Source organism: Dasypus novemcinctus, chromosome 12 (genome assembly GCF_030445035.2).
Source record: "Dasypus novemcinctus isolate mDasNov1 chromosome 12, mDasNov1.1.hap2, whole genome shotgun sequence".
Lineage (NCBI taxonomy): Eukaryota > Metazoa > Chordata > Mammalia > Cingulata > Dasypodidae > Dasypus > Dasypus novemcinctus.
The window spans coordinates 98,987,875-99,003,763 of record NC_080684.1 but is presented as its reverse complement, the minus strand read 5'-3'; the positions used below and the strand labels follow the sequence as shown (position 1 = coordinate 99,003,763).

General features: G+C 53.9%; 1 protein-coding gene across 1 annotated transcript; it reads right to left on the bottom strand.

Annotated features, from left to right (window-relative positions):
- Positions 1–1,946: 1,946 nt before the first annotated feature.
- On the bottom strand, positions 1,947–11,936 carry LOC101426294 (DNA dC->dU-editing enzyme APOBEC3). The gene is made up of 8 exons (XM_058308820.2): positions 11,572–11,936; positions 10,278–10,428; positions 8,885–9,149; positions 8,663–8,777; positions 5,237–5,390; positions 2,857–3,127; positions 2,473–2,588; positions 1,947–2,225 (listed from the first exon to the last, which is right to left on the bottom strand). Exons 1-8 carry the CDS (start codon positions 11,646–11,648, stop codon positions 2,154–2,156), a joined length of 1,221 nt encoding a protein of 406 aa, XP_058164803.1. The 5' UTR covers positions 11,649–11,936; the 3' UTR covers positions 1,947–2,153.
- Between the last annotated feature and the right edge of the window lie 3,953 nt (positions 11,937–15,889).

Genomic DNA, 15,889 nt, shown 5'->3' with positions numbered 1-15,889 from the left:
GTCAAGAGGAGGCGGGAAAGTAGCTATTGCTTCTTTAAGAATCTTCTGTCACTTTTCCCTGAGGTTGAAACAATGGCCACCCTCAGAGCTGCCCTACCGTCCCTGTCCCCGTCCTCCCCCCCTCATCTAAAGTAGCTGGTCCAAAGCAGTAAGGACTCTCTTTAACATTTCCGGTCTTTTGGTGATCAGTGGTCAGACCATACTCCCCCGGATTTTGCAGAACTAGGTCCTTATGTTATCAGAGATGATGTCTGGGTTCTTGGCCTTATCGTGAGAAAGAATTCAAGGATAAGGCACAAATTAATCAGGCAAGCGGAGAAATTATTGCGCAGGGGGCAAAGCAAGAAAAACAAGTACACCTTCAGGGATGAAGGCAGGCATTTTCAGAAGAGAAAATGCAAAGTTCTGCCCTGGGGCCCCCTGTTTTATGGGGGTACAGGACTCCAGGGTCTGCACTGATTGGCATTGAGACAAAGCAGGGGAGCTACTGGAGGATTTGATTCTCTTAGGAGGGCGGGGCTGCTAACCAGTGGTGACTGATTGGCTTGTGGCTGCTGTCCATGAGCTCTGCAAGGAGTGCTGCCGGGCGGTGGCTAGCCTCTGCTCACGGTCCACGAGGCGTGAAGTAACCTGAAAGTGGGTGGTGGGTGGTGGTGGAGCCCTCCTGCCCCTTCCCTCTTTCCCGCCACGTAACGCTGCTGCTTGGTCGCCTTCCGATAACGCAGCCCTTGGGAGTATGTTTATAAGCTGCCCCTTCAGAACTGGCTTGTGAGAGTCACCAGGCTGATGTAAGCCAGCAGATCATTGCCTCAGTTTCTGTTTTTGTGGCTTATTAGGTTCTCTGCCCATGTCCTTCTTAGGTCCCTATTCTATCCTGCCTCACTTAAAGCCCACCCTGTCACCAGCAGCCAGTACCAGGAGCCCGGGCTGCCATCCCCACTGCTGCCTGCCAGGGGGATGGTAGCCACTGCATAGAGGGGGAAATTTACCAGTACTTACCAGCATGTACCTGCCTCTGTCTGGCTCTCCCCTGGATCATGCCCACCAGACTCCAGAGTTCCCAGATAGTTGATTCAGACTGTTCCTGCCTGTTCAATGGTTATTTTGGTGGAGGGACTGATTCCTGGAGCTTCCTACTCTGCCACCTTCCCATAATCTTCCTCCTCATCCAACATCTTTTTTTTTTTTAAACAAATCTTGGCATGATAATCTGTTTTTTTTTTCAAGATTTATTTCTCTACCCCCCCCCTCCCCAGTTGTTTGCTCTCTGTGTCCATTCGCTGTGTGTGTTCTTCTGCGTCCGCTTGCATTCTTGTCAGCGGCACTGGGAAATCTGTGTCTTTTGTTGTTGTTGCGTCATCTTGCTGCATCAGTTCTGTGTGCGGCGCCACTCCTGGGCAGGCTGCACTTTTTTTACGCTGGGCAGCATTCCTTATGGGGCACACTCCTTGCACATGGGGCTCCCCTATCCGTGGCATGGCACTCCTTGTATGCATCAGCACTGCGTGTGGGCCAGCTCACCATACAGGTCAGGAGGCCCTGGGTTTGAACCCTGGACCTCCCATGGGGTAGACGGATGCTTTATCGGTTGAGCCAAATCTGCTTCCCTCGACACTTTTTAAGTAAATCTTTTTATCTGTTTTAGAGAGCCAGAGTTGGTGGTGGTTGCTTTAACTAAGAACCCTGAACAGCACAGTTCTAAATTTTTAAATATTCAATTTTATGGACACCTCTGTGATATAAAGCTTTACCTTATCAATTTAGATACATATTAGATACTGAGAAGGAACAGATGCTATTTGGACTATAAAATAATCCAACTATTCTAGACAATACACAGAATAATTATTCTCAAATAATTATTTTCCTTCTGCGCTATAGCAAGTCCCTTATACTCATTTTTATTATCCCCCCTCTTAGAAAGTAAACCAGATTTTACACCCAGATTTAAAAATTATCTTATTTGATTATTTTCCAATTATAAAAATATGTATCCAGTTAAAAAGTTAAAAAAAAACCAACAACATAGAAAAATACAGGTCTTCTGGCCTTGAGCCAAGGTTAGCTGGAGCGTGTCTGTGAAGCTCACTGCTTGTTCCTAAAGGTCAGCACTTAGGAAGCTCTGAGATGCTCCAGGGACAGTTTATTCTAAATCATGGCATGGGCCCGGGGCAGTCAAGTTGTAAGTTCCTGAAGTCATTGTTTAAATCATCAGGTTTCAAGTCCTGTGAGAGAAACGGAGGAATGAGGAAGCACAGCGGGGGGGGGGGGGGGGGGGGGGGGGGGGGGGTTGACGCCAAACCCCAGACACTGAGAAGTCTGGGGCAAGGAGGGCCAGGTAAGGCCTGGAGAGCCACGGGAGAGGGTGGGTGAGGACTGCGGGGAGAAGGAAGGAGTGAGGAGGGACAGAGGGAGGGAGCGGAAGCCGGGGAAGGCTGCCGGGGTGGGTGGGGAGCAGGGGCGGCCGCTGACCTTCAGGATCCTCCCCAGCCGGCGGTTTATGCTGTTCCACCTTTGGTCCAGCTTCTGCCAGGGCTGGAAGGTGTCCTCTCCGTAGTCCACAAAGTTTCTCCAGCAATCAGCAAACTCTGCGGTTGACCAGGGGAGGCAGGTGGGGCCCCAGGGACAGCGGGCTGCGCGGCCACGCCCCACACAGCCAGCGGGGGGTCCAGCTTCTCCTTCCTTTCTCCTCCCCATGATTTCCCTTTCCGGGTGGAACCTGGGCCGCAGCTGGGCGGCCACCCTCCTTGCGCAGCATCTCACACGTCCCCCCCCACCCCCACCCCCGGCCTCTCCCTCCTAGCATCGGCACCCCCCATCCCCAGCGCTCCTGCAGCTCAGCTCCCCGCTCCTCACCCTGGCCACTCATGACGGCCACGGCGATGCCGGCGCTCTTCAGCTGCTGCAGCCCCTTGATGTAGTCCCAGCGCCAGTGGAAGTAGAGGCGGGCGGCGAAGATCTTCAGGTGCAGGCTGGGGTGGGCTCTGCTGAACTCCACCAGCTTGGAGGCGCAGTCCGGGCAGGGGCTCCACGTCATGTAGCAGGTGATTTCGTGTATCTTCTGCCTTTCGTCCAGCCACATGGATTTGATCTTGTTAATAAAGCAAATCTCTGCATGGACACCTTCCTGGGGAGGGTCCCAGAGAAAGAGAAGGATCGAGGACGAGAGGTCAGAGGTCGCATGACGGAGGCTGGAGGGAGGGGGTGAGGGGCTCAAGGCCGGGAGTTTGCCTACAGGGGTTTCCACCTGGGGTCCCAAGGAGCAGGTGGGAGGGGGAGGGAGCACGGCGGGGCAGGTAAGAGCCCTGGCTTGGCCCTGGACCCGCTCTGGTGCTGGTGGTGACTGGCGGTGGCACCCAGCGAGCCTAGGGGACGGTGGCCTCAGCGTGGAGGGCCTGGGATGAGGGAATTCAACCCCGAGAAAGCGGGACACCAGGAGGGGACTGGAGGCTGTGGGGGTGCCAGGAACCGTGCAGTGACTAGGTGTCAGGCAGAGTGTAATTCACATTGTGTCGCTGGAGCCTCCATTTTTGCACCCATTTTTACAGGGTAGGGCACCAAAGCTTAGCTCTGTGCAAGGTCACAAAGTTGGGCTCTCCCAGTCTCCGTTTTCACATCCAGAAAACGGGAAGGAACCCAGTCCTAACCGACCCCTCAAGCCAGAGTCAGGGCTCACCCGCAGCAAGCAGCTGCAGAGAGAATGGGGTGGGTGGGGGGCCCAGGGGCGGGCCAGCCGAGGAAGACGGCACCAGACACAGGTGGGGGGCACGAGACCCAATTCGCCTGCCAGGTTCTGCTCCCTGGGTCCCGTGGAGGAGGCCCTGGAGCCAGGCCGACACTTGGGCGCCCTGCCCAGAAGAGGGGCAGAGCCTGCTGACAGCTGGAGAAGGCCGGCGGCCCGCCTTGCCTCCGCGGCTCCTGGCGTCCCCAGCCCTGCCTCCTCCCAGCCCCCTCATCCTTACGCACCACTGAATCAGATGGTTCGAGGTTCCCCTGACACACCCCATCCCTGAACCCCCAAACCCCCACTCACAACCTCACAGGTACCTTGGTCATTTCTTACTCCCCCATCTTTCCCAGGCCTCTGTTGGAAAGAAAGTCCTTCCTGGCTCTATCACTCAGCTTCGCCTCTGGGGCCACCGCCTCCAGGAGGGCTTTCCTGACTGCACACTGTGGGGAGAGCCTGCCTCGGTCCCCCCCAGTCTCCTTCACTCTCAGCACCCACCGCACTATATTGAAATGCTCTGCTTAGGTGTATTTCTCGCCACTCGAGTGGATGTCCTCTTGGATTTATTTAGGGTTGTCCCAAAGATGGTTCAAGCCAGGGCTTGGCGCAGAAGGTGCTTATGGAGCTGACCCTTGGGAGAACACGCACCGGGTCAGGGTGGAGGTGAGCCACGTGTGCCAGAGGGGCTGCAGGTGGGTGGTATGCGAGAGGAGGGGAAAAAGAAATAAGGGAGCAGCTGGCTGCAGGTCGCATGCCTTGAGAAAACTAGAACTGGAAATCCACTGGGGAGGAGTCCCAAGTCCTCCTTCCTGGGATCTTATTATTAATTATTTCAATTTTAATTTTTTTATTTAAGGGAAAGTTAGCTCTGGGGCTGGCTCTGACTCTAGCGCTGTGGTTGGCTCCAGAGGAGGGCTGATGGGTAAGGAGACACCTGGGCAAAGACCAAGGGCAACCTCTCCTCTAGGCCTCTGGAGCCTTGTGGACCTGCGGTCGCCAGAGGATGTCATCTTGGGTCAGTGGTTCTCAAGTTCATCCAAGTGCTGGAGTCCCCAAAAGTCACAGTGCCCCTCGTGGGACACCACGCAATTCATTCATTCCTTCACTCCTCGTTCCTGCACTGGGGACACAGTGGTGACGTGGGGGAGGCAGGCGTGAGGCCAGCGGCTGCCCTCGCCAGTGCAGCATTGCACATGGCAAGTGCAGCCAATGAGGAAGGAGCCACACGAGTGCAGCTGGGGCTCCTGGGAGTCAGGGTGGCTTCCCTCAAGCAGCAACAGAGCTGAGAGCCAAAGGCTGAACAGTAGCTGCTGAGAGCAGGAAGAGTGTTCCAGGGGACCCAGCCAAGACAGAAGGACTGAGAGCCTGCTGTGCAGGACGGAAGGCTAGGGAAGTGCAGAGGGAGTGAAAATGGCAACGGAGGAGCTTCTCGCCTCGCATTCCTCTTACTGTCCCTGCAAAGCGGTGGTCTTGCTCTCCTTACCCTGCCCTGACACCGCCCCTTGGCACCTTGTTTTGAAAGCAGATGTTGTCAAATATGGAGCCATCGTCGGACAAACGCTTCAGCTTGCAGCACAAATAGGTTATTCTCTTCCGGAAGGGCTTTTGGACCTCGCGATGGTTGTTAAATTGGACGTAGAATATTTCTTTTTTAAGCAGGTGGCTGTGCAACAGGAAGAAGAAAATAAGCAGAGGCTCCTGTCACCTCCTGAACCCCACACCTTAGTTCTCCCCACCTTGCACTCTGCCTCCCTCCCACCCACCCACTCACACGGCAACGCTATCCCTGCAGCCCACATTTTAGGCCAGTTTGCATGCAGCATGTCAGTTTCTCCATGGGTTGGGTGGGGATCCCTTCCCTGAAAACTGTAGATGGCACCCTCCCCTGGAGAACCTCCCCTCTGCCGCTCACCCACCTTTGTCGTGAACCCCGGCCCCCCTGTCCAGCTGCCGGTTGGACACGGCCTCCTGGGTGTCCCGATGCTGGAACCCTTCTCTTTTGGAAGTAGGGGATGGACACTTGTCCTCTAACACTGTGCTTCTGGCTTAGGTGCATGGATAACAATTGTGTCTACCCAAGGGCACCCAGGCAGTTGAACAGGAAAGCCTCTTGTCGCCAAGGGCGTGTTGAGACAGTTTTGACTGAAGGATTCGGTAGCTTTTCCTCCCTCTATTGTGGCTACACTCTACAGAGTATTCAAGTTTGTGTCTTGGTCCCCTTCCCCCCATTTAATTTTGTATTGCAAAGTGACCTGGCCAACGTGGGCACAGGTTCTACATTTGTGGAACCCCTGGACTCTTTTTTGATAAATGCCGTTAGCTTCCCAGAGACAGGATTGGGGACATAGGACTTGGAGCCTTCTAGACCCCGGGGACACAGCCTGCCCAAGCCAGTGGGCCTGCGCCTGACACCTGACAAAGCAGACGCAGCACAATCTTAGCTGCTCGGGAAGCTCGACAGCGGCCCGGCCCTCATCCTCGGGGTCCCCTGATGGCCCTCCCATAGGCAATTTCACTGAGCCAGCAAGTCAGGCTCGGGTGGCCACGAGCCCCCAGAATCTGTGTCTGGACACGGGAAGCAAGCAGAGGGCACGGACCACAGGTGCCACAGATTTCCACCCATTTGTGCCAGGCTGGAGATATTTCCACCACATTTTCAGCCAACTCCTTGAAACACCACTCGTTCCACCAATGAAAAACCATCTCTAACATCTGTTGTGCTAATGAAAAAAGCCGATAATCACGTGAATGAAATCTTATTTCTGACATCCCTTGTGCTCATCAGTTCGATGGATGTGGCTAAAGATCACTGGAGAGCTGCTGGGCGCCCTCTCGGCATTTGGTGCAGGGCCAGCCACTCAGCCTGGAGCACCTGCTCCCACTTAGGGCGACTGGCTTCCCCGGGGTGAGGAGTAAGACGAAGACCCCAGTCGGGGCACACTTAGGGGGACCGTCTCGTCCAGGTGAGCCTGGGATTTTCCTGGTTTGAGCACTGGAAGTCCCATGGCCTGGAAAACACATCAGTCCTGGGTAATCCAGGACAGTCTAGGCTGAACTACTTTAAATGACAGGCAATAACTCTATCTTAGCGCCACAAATGTAGAACTTGGACCTTGATTAACTAAAATTGTAGGTATGAAGACCAATTGTCGTTCCACACTGGATAGTGTCTTCATGGGAAACAATGTACCTTCTTGTCTTAGATAGGAATGTTTCCCTCCACAGAGCAGAAATAAGAAAATTCTTTGCAAAACTGTGCAAATTAAAAAAAAAAAAAAGTTTTCTGTTAACTGCCCAGGGAGCCTATCGTGGGGGCATCCGCTGGGGCAGATGGGAGGTCCCAAGAGAGGGAGAGAGCCAGAGGTTAGGGCTGGAGGGAGGAAGAGGCAGGAGACAGCGAGGGGGACCGAGGCGGGGGCGGCGCAGAGCAGGCGGCAGTGCCTGGCCCTGGAGCGGGGCCACAGCAGCTCTGGCTTGTCCCAGCCCCACTCCTCGCCCCAGATGCTCCCGCTCTACTTCCCTCTCACAGCGCTGCCCCTGGCCCTAGGAAAGCCCCTGTGTCCTCCCAGGGCACACCCTGCATGGCCAGGCCCTGGGGTAGTTTAGCCTCCTTGGGCCCTGACCCGGCCACTTGGATTCATCCATCCTGACAACTGAGACAATTCAGCGATGTGCCATCCAGATCGCTCGGCCTCCTCACTGCCTCCCTCCTGGGACATTGAGACAGATGCTCAGAGGCAGCTGGAGAGAAGGCCCCGATGCTGCCCTCGGGAACGGTGTCCAGGGACCACCAAGCAGCAGAGGAGACGGGGAGAGTGAAGACAGGCGACTGCCAGCCCCGACCACCCCACAGTGAGGGCGGCCGAGGGCCCAGGGAGGAGCAGCAGGCACTCTGGGACCCCAGATGCACTCCAGCCCAATTTTACAGCTTTACTCAAGCCTAACTCCTTCCTTCCTGGTTTTCCTTCTGTGCAGCCGGCCCAGAACCGCGCCCTATTAGGCTGCGTCTTGCTTCCTCTAGTTGCAAGGTTCGGGGTCTTAGGCTTCCCTGTCAGGCGCCTCGCTGGAGCCCGAGTCCAGTTGCTTCTTCCCAACTACGTTCAGGTTGAGGTTTGCTTCTGCGGTCAGAGAACCAGAGGGCCCGTTCCTGCAAGCCTCGCCTGCCCCGGCCGTGGTTCACAGCCCGCCGGCTGCTTTCTGCTTTTTGGGAAATGATCTGATTATCTCAGGCCTCATTTTACCCAGTCCTAGTTTTTCCTAAAAACTGATTTAAAGGTAAATGTAACCATGAAACTTCCCCCCTCCACCCCCACCCCTGAGCTGTATCCCAGCACAGAGCTTCATCTCTGGGAGCGATTTGGGAATGGGAGAAGGTGAGAGCAGAAGTGAGGGCTGGGGTGGAAATGATGGCTGGGGTAGAGCACAGGGTGCAGGAAGGTTCTGGAATGGAAGGAGGGTGTGTCAGGGACACGTCAGGAATAACCTGGGGGACAAACCCACAGAACAAGGCCTCACACGCTCGCCGTGGCTGCTCATCTCAGAATGCCCCAGTCATTTCATCAGGAGCCCCATGGTGGTGACTCCAGGCTGTCTGCAGAATGTTTCCCAAATCTTCTGATTTCCGCACTCATACACATCCAGGCCCATTTACTTTCAGCTGAGCAACCAGGTTGGGTTAAGAGGTGAGCTGGGAGGCAGGGGGGTGCTCTCTAAGACCTTGGGGGGTAGAGATCTTTGGGGGTGAAGGGAGGACATGGGGAGGAAGAAAGGAAAGGGGGGCTGAGGGAGAATGGAGGGGGAGTGGGCCTGGTGAAGAGAGCAGCTCAGGGGAGCAGCAAGTGAAGTCAGGGCCAAGACGCTGCAAAAGAGGCAGGGAGGGCATGAAGAGGGGACAGGAAAAGCAGGCAGAGGGGACGGGCGGTTGGAGCCACTCACCCGAGAATGTCCTTCAGCCTGCGGTCGGCCTCCCGGTAATTTTCCTTTAGGCCCTTCCACATCTGGAAGTGCTGTTCTCTGTGGTGCACAAAGTTTTCCCAACAGAATTTGAAATCTGAGATGGAAGAGGGGAGGTGAGGGGAGATGACGGGGGCCCCTGGCCCTCCCTCCGCAGCCCTTCCCCCGCCTTTCCCTGCCCACAGCCCCGAGGGCACTGCTCACCTGCCGGGGACATGACTCGGATCTGGGTCCCTGCCTGGCGCAGCCTGCGTAGCCCCTGCCTGTTCTCCAGCTTGTTGTGGCGGTAGAGGCGGCAGGCAGCGACACTCAGGGCCACCTTGCGGTTCTCCTCCAGGAAGCAGGCCACCTCCTCGGCGCAGCCCCGGCAGGGGCTCCACGATATGTACCAGGTGATGCGGTAGCACCGGTCGGGGGACAGCAGCTCGCGCCACTGCCTTAGGAAGAGGCTTTCTGCGTGGTCGTCACCCTCGGGGGAGATGAAGGCAAGGGGGGGCTCTAAGGGGAAGCAGGTGGCGCCGCAGGGGGCGGGGGGGGGGCGGGGACAGAAGACCCCGGCCACCTGGTCATCCATTTGTCCCTTCTTCCCGACCCCTCCCCCACTTCTTCCTTTATTTATTCATTCCTTCCCCCAGTCATTGACCCATCCATTTATTCTACCTTCCGTTCTCCCATTCATTTCATTCATTCATTCATTCATTCATTCATTCATTCATTCATCTGAGCGGTGCTGTCCCCTGCGGAGGGCACTAGCCATTGCAGCCACAAGGGAGCACTAGGCATGGGGCGGTGATGAAATGTGTGCGGTGAGTGTCAAACGCACGCCTCATTTCGACGTCGTAGTTTGAAAAGAAAAGAAGGCCGGCTATCTCAGGAAGAATTTTTATGTTACATTGTGTGTTGCAGACAATAGTTTGGATACAGTGGATTAAGTGAAATATATTTTTAAAAATCACTATCGCCTGTTCATTTTCACTTTTTAAACTGGATGGGGCACAATCTAGACAAATGACTCCGGCTGCGTTTCGACGGCTCAGCCCCGTCCCTGCCCCCCGAGGATCTGGGTGCACCCGCCCGGTGTGGGTGCGGGAGAGGCGGGGCTGTGGCTGCGCTGGCAGGACACTGTACCTGCTGGTGCTGGGCGGAGCTGCCCCCCGAGGGTCTGGGGCGCCCTTACTCCTGGGCGGGCTGCGGGCCGGAGGGGCCACCGTTGCCTGGTAACAGGCAGTGGCAGGAGGAAAGCAGGGCCGTGGTGGGGGGATGTTGACGGGATAGGGCGCTGAGTGGGCAACAGGCCCCCGCTTTCCAAATCTACTCTTTTCTTGGTGGCCGTTAGATGCAAAGCTCAATGACAAGATTTGGGGGACCAACGCTCTAGGATCCTCCGGGTGGTCCCTGAACAAGGCCATTGGTGATGTCAAACACCCTCCTCTATCGGATACCAGAGGTCTTAAGAAAGGTCTTAAGAAAATGTGGTGGGATGAAAAATCTACACTCGAGCAACCGCCACCCTGCGTTTGACTCCTGGTTAATTTTTGTTCTGCGTGCTCAGCTGGGTTGGCACCCGCCTGCTCGGTGAGTGCAGCCTGGCTGATACCTCGTTTTGGATGACCCCCCTCTCTAGAAGGACAGGCGAATGGTGATAGCCCCCACTTTCCACTTGGTAGCACAGGCAGGTGCTTTTCTCAAAATTGCGATGATCAAAGTGCTTTGCGAATTCCTCCGGGGATAACATCTTCTTTGGGTTTCTGTGGGCAAAAGGGAGAAAACTGAAAATGGAGAGCGCGCGCTCCCAGCACTCTCTCCAAGCTGTTGTCCCCTGGGTAGGCCCCCGGGACTCCTCCTCTGGGTTCTGTGCGCCCACTCTCTCAGTCCTCCTTGCCCCCCCCCCCCCCCCCCCGCCGGTAGAATTTCCTGCTGCCTTTCCAGGCAGGAAGACTGGGGAATGAGGAAGAGGAGGGGTGATCTCTCCCACTTTGGGTTTAGCTCTATGGCCCTCAAAGGACACTCCCTCCCCCAGCAGGTTTCCTGTCCTCTCATCCCCAAACCCATTAGAAAAATAAAGAGAAAATAATTCCTCCACTGGAAAGTAATGACTTTCTTTGTTTCAGTTCCAGTCTTTCCACCCTTTTTACCAGTGCCTGGTTTTTTTGTTTCTTTGTTTTTAAATCAAGCTAATACCTACATTCAGAGAGGCAACTCTTCTAAGGGCTTTATGGATATAACATCCTTTAATCCTCCCAAACCCCATTCCATTTTGTAGATGAGGCACAGAGAGGTGGAGGAATCTGCCCAAGTCACAGAGCCAGTAAGTGATGGAGCAGGGACCCTGTCCTCGTTGTGACTATTCCATTTTGTCACCTTGAATATGCACCTATGGATGTGGCTTTCTCTTCCACCTAATTTTTAAATGTGAGCAATTTTCTTTCTCATTTCCATCTTAATGTGTAGTTCTACGACATGGAGTGTGACCGCTTAGTCTGTGACTATTTTAGACCATCCTGCGTTTAATTTTCTGCTCTCAGGTGAGACATCTTTGGGAAGAGGATTTCTCTCCTTGCCTAGGAGAGCTCTTCCTCCTCTCCCACCCACCACCAGGATATTGTACTGATAAATGTAAATATTACAGAAAACCCGCCGATTGCTTCAGTCGTCCTTCGGTCAAATTCTAGGAATTTCCCAAAGACCCAGAGAGCGGGCCACCCGGCGCAGGAGGCGGCAGGGAGGGGGCAGCCCAGCTCAGGAGACTTTCAGAGAGGGGCTTTGCAAGGAAGGCAGGGCAGGGCTGGGTGGAGGCGTGGGGCAGTCGGGCCGGACAGGGCCCAGCAGGGCCCAGCAGGGGCCACCGCGGGGGAAAGGGCCAGCCCGAGGGGAGGGAGGGGCGGTGGTACCTGCTCTGTGGGGCCTGGCCGCTGCCTCCTAGGCTTGCTCCGGGCCTGCCCCTTGGCACTGGCCCCTCCGGCTCCATTTTGCTCTCCCGCGTGGGGTGGCGGCTCCACCCTCTTCCGGCTGCAGGCAGCCTGGTAGGAGGGCCTTGCCTGGCCTCCCGGCCTCAGCCTCACGAGGGAGAAAAGTCCCTTCTCTTGGGGCTTCCTGCTTAGCAGGGGCGCTCTCTGGTGGTCCCCCTGGGCAGCAGGCCCAACGGCAAAGGGAAAGAGAAAGTAATTGTCGCCGGAGAGGGGCCCCGGCCCTCCGCTCTCCACACCACCCCGCCGGCCCGTGCAGTTGCAAGGAGGGGCGACGACGACGGCTGGGGCCCGCAGGGGGGCGGCCGCGTTTCCTCCCCCACCACGAGGGGAGGGAATTCTGAGCCAGGGGCCGGCACCAGGGCCACCCAGGAGCTCACGGGCCCTGACAGGGCTCCCGGCTGCGTACACGGCAGAGCTGGACCTAGAGCCCAAACCCGGGCCCTCTCCCTTTCTCACCACGAAGCTGGAGAAGAGAAGGGTGTCTCAAGAGGGGGGTCTTGCCGCCCGCACAGGCGTCTCAAGGGTTGTGTTTGGACCACGGAAATGTGAACATACACGCACGCACGAACACACCCCGGTGCATACACACAGAGCCCATGGCCTAGGTCTACCCGAGACTGAAACCCAGAACATCCGGAGAAATGGATGTAGTGTATACGTCACAGAATCCGCCTGGCTAGGATGGTCCTCAACAGGATGTTTTTTCAGGAGGTACTGGAGATCGAACCCAGGACCTCATACGTGGGAAGCAGGCGCTCAACCACTTGAGTTACATCCCGCCCCCCCTCAACAGGATTCTGCTTAGGTTGGGGAGATTGTGCCCTCTAGGGAGGCCCTGGGCCTTCTGGTCAGGGGTCCAAGGTGCAGCCCGGTAATGTGGTTGATACGTAGGTAGTAGCATGTGCAACAGCGCCCCCACCTGGAGAAATGCTTTCCTACCTCTGCACCAAGTGGACACGGAGGGAGGTTGAATTCCAGAGGTGAAGTTTTTTTGTTGCCATCCAAAACAGATGGACAAAGGGTAACAATGTCAGTGGCATATAACATTCATCCACTGACCAGAAACGGTTGCTTCTTTGAAGAAAATGTCATTATGGATCTAGAGGAAGACCGTAACCCCGAAACCAGCTCTAAGGTGGCAGGAAGGCACAGAGGTCGAGACACCATCCTAACTTGTGACCTTGGGCAATTTCCTTAAGCTTTGGGGCCTCTTTTATCCCTTATCCATCCAGCCTTACAGGGGGATTGGCAAGATAAAATGTGGCAGTTTATATAAAGAACTTAGCACAATACCTAGAATATTAACAGAACTGAAGGAATGATCGTTAATTAGCATTAGTCACAGTACATTGTATTTTCGTTCATTTGAGTAAACCAACTTACAGATCTGACAGACCCTTCAAAAGGATATTACCATTAGGGATATTGCCTGCTTATTTCTTTTTGCTTAGTTTCATACTGTATTGCTCATTTGATTTCTTCTAACTGCTTATTTATATCCCCTAGCCCAGTACTGAACTGGAGTTTTCATAACCACCTTTTTTTTTCCTAGCAGACTTCTGCTAGAAACCTTTTATTAAGTTTAGAAAACTTTTAATGGTTTTTTAAAAATAATTTTAATTGGAAATGGTGTTGGACTATAGCAAATGCTTTTTACTTTTTGTTATTGGGATGATTATTTAGTTTTTCTCCTTTAACCCGTTAATATGGTTGCATTGTCACTGTTTGATATGCATTAGTAAGTTTGGGTTCAGATTGATTATCAGACTCATGAGACGCATGCTTTTTGGTGTTTTAGTTTTCCTAAAAGCTGCCAAGGTAAATACCATGCATTGAGTTGGCTTAAACAATGTGAATTTATTTGCTCACAGGTTTGAGGCTAGGAAAAAGTCCTAATCAAGGCATCATCAAGGCGATGCTTTCCTGAAGACAGGCATTCGGGGGCTGCCTGCTGGTGGTCCTAGGTCCTTGGCTCCTCTGTCACCAGGCAATGCACATGGAGGCCTCTCCTGGCCTTTCCCTTCTTTTCTGGGTTCCGTCGATTTCAGCTTCTGGTTGCTCCCTCTGTGTTTTTCTCTGTCTGAATTTCATTCCACTTATAAAGGACTCCAGTAATAGGGTTAAAACTTACCCTGCAGAAGTGGAGTTGACCCAACGGACAGAGTGTCTGCCTACCGCATGGGAGGTCCAAGGTTCAAACCCTGGGCCTCCTGACCTGTGTGATGAGCTGGCCCACACACAGTGCTGACGTGTGCAAGGAGTGCTGTGCCACGCAGGGGTGTCCCCCGCGTAGTGGAGCCCCTCGCACAAGGAGTGCGCTCTGTAAGGAGAGCCGCCCAGCGCGAAAGAAAGTGCAGCCTGCCCAGGAGTGGTGCTGCCCACACGGAGAGGTGACGCAACAAGATGACACAACAGAAAGAAACACAGATTCCGAGTGCCGCTGACAAGAATACAAGCGGACACAGAAGAACACCCAGCAAATGGACACAGAGAGCAGACAATGGGGGTGGGGAGGGCAGGGAAGGGGAGAGAAATAAATAAAAAATAAATCTTTAAAAACTTACAAACAAAAACTCATCCTGATTGAGGAGGGCCACACTTTAACTGGTGTAACCTCATCAAAAGGTCCTACCTGCAATGGGCTCCCACCCACAGGAATGGTTTAAGTTTGAAACATGCTTTTCTGGGTTACATCAGCTCCAAACCACTGCATTTGGCTTTCAGAAAGGAAACAGGACAATATGAGGTGCACACCAGCACAGAGCAGAGCTCTCGGCTCCTAGGTGCAGCCTCTGGGGCCCCTAGCCACCTGCCCCCGAGGCGCACCTGGTGGGGAGGCTGAATGGGTTTGATGCTTCCAGCCTGGCGGCCCTTCCAGCCACATAGCCCTCTGAGAGTCCATCCCATTCTCCTGTGCTGCTAGTTCTTACCAGTTGCAGTTACTCATCAGTTTTTTAAAAAAATATGCTCTATTTTAATCCATTTTTGGTGTCAGGATTACGTAATGATTTGGGAAACCCTCCACCATTTTCTTTTCTCTGGAATAGTTTCTAGCACATGGGCATTGATTCAGTTCATCCACGATTTGGTAGAACTTGCCAATAAAACTCTCTAGACTTGATGTTAGGTGAAAGGTCGACTACCTTTTCAATTTCCTCATTGATTATTGGCCCAGTTGAGTGATTTGCTCCATTTTGAGTCAATTTTGGTAATTCTGACTTTCCTAGAATATTCACCTACGTGGAATAGAATGTCAAATGAGACTCTTCCAGTTGCTCTGGAATTGGTGGTAGGAATCAAAACTGTGGCCAAACAAAATATTAAGTCCTTAGTGTTCTAAACAAAGCTTCAAGTGGTTGAGGGTAAGTCAGACATGCCACACATTACAAGGCCTCATTGGGGGGGCTTCCCCCTTAGCCAGGATATCCTGGCATCAGGGAGCTGTAGGCTGTGCCAGCAGGGGTAGGAGCAGAGGCTTCAGAGGCGGAGGGCAGAAGCAGCTTTCCCAAGTCAGAGAAAGAGCTGGTGGGGGAGCCCTTCCCCCTGGCCCCAGGTCCTTTCTAAGATGTCATCCGCCTGTTTCATGAGACACACAGCCTTTGGGTGCTCCAGAAATGGGAAGCAACAGTGTTCATAGTGGAGTCTTGGAAGGGGGGTGTAGCCAGGAGAAAGGTGGCCCTTTCCACCTCCCTTCTCCCTACCCAGCAGGTGGAAGGGGCAGGTGGCAGATGAGGGAGGGGAGGGCAGTCTGCAGGGACACAGCCCTCCCACCCCAAGGCCTCCTGCTGAAGCCTGGCTAGGCTGGGAAGGGAGCAGGGGAATGAGCTGCGAGTGGCATATGGATTGAAGAGTTAAATTACTCTGGACTTTTAGACCCCCAAAGTGGCCAGGAAGGTAGGAAGTCTCCCCAGGATGTTCTGAAGGAACAGGGAAGGAAGCCCATGAGTGGAGGAGAAGTAAGATCGCTCTCTATTTGTATATCCGTATCCCACCAATTTCACACTGTCCAACAAATCAGGTTTCTAGGCCTCCAGATTTATTTGTATTTAGTTCTAGGGTACTCTTTTCTAATTTTTAAAACCATCAGGTATCTGACATATCCTTTTTCTCACTGCCAATATATTGTTTGCTGGTGTCTTCTCTTTAATTTGCCAGACTCCCCAAATATCATTTTTATGGCTGATCTTTTCAAAGAAACAGTTTTTTATTCTGTTGATCAACTCCATTTTTAGTTTTATTT

Coding starts and splice junctions, on each gene's coding strand:
- LOC101426294 (XM_058308820.2), bottom strand. CDS start 11,648: ATGGAGCCGGAGGGGCCAGTGCCAAGGGGCAGGCCCGGAGCAAGCCTA. Junction 8,778..8,884: donor CCGAGTCATGTCCCCGGCAG/GTGAGCAGTGCC, acceptor CTTCCATCTCAG/ATTTCAAATTCTGTTGGGAA. Junction 2,226..2,472: donor GGCTGGGGAGGATCCTGAAG/GTCAGCGGCCGC, acceptor TTTCTCTCACAG/GACTTGAAACCTGATGATTT.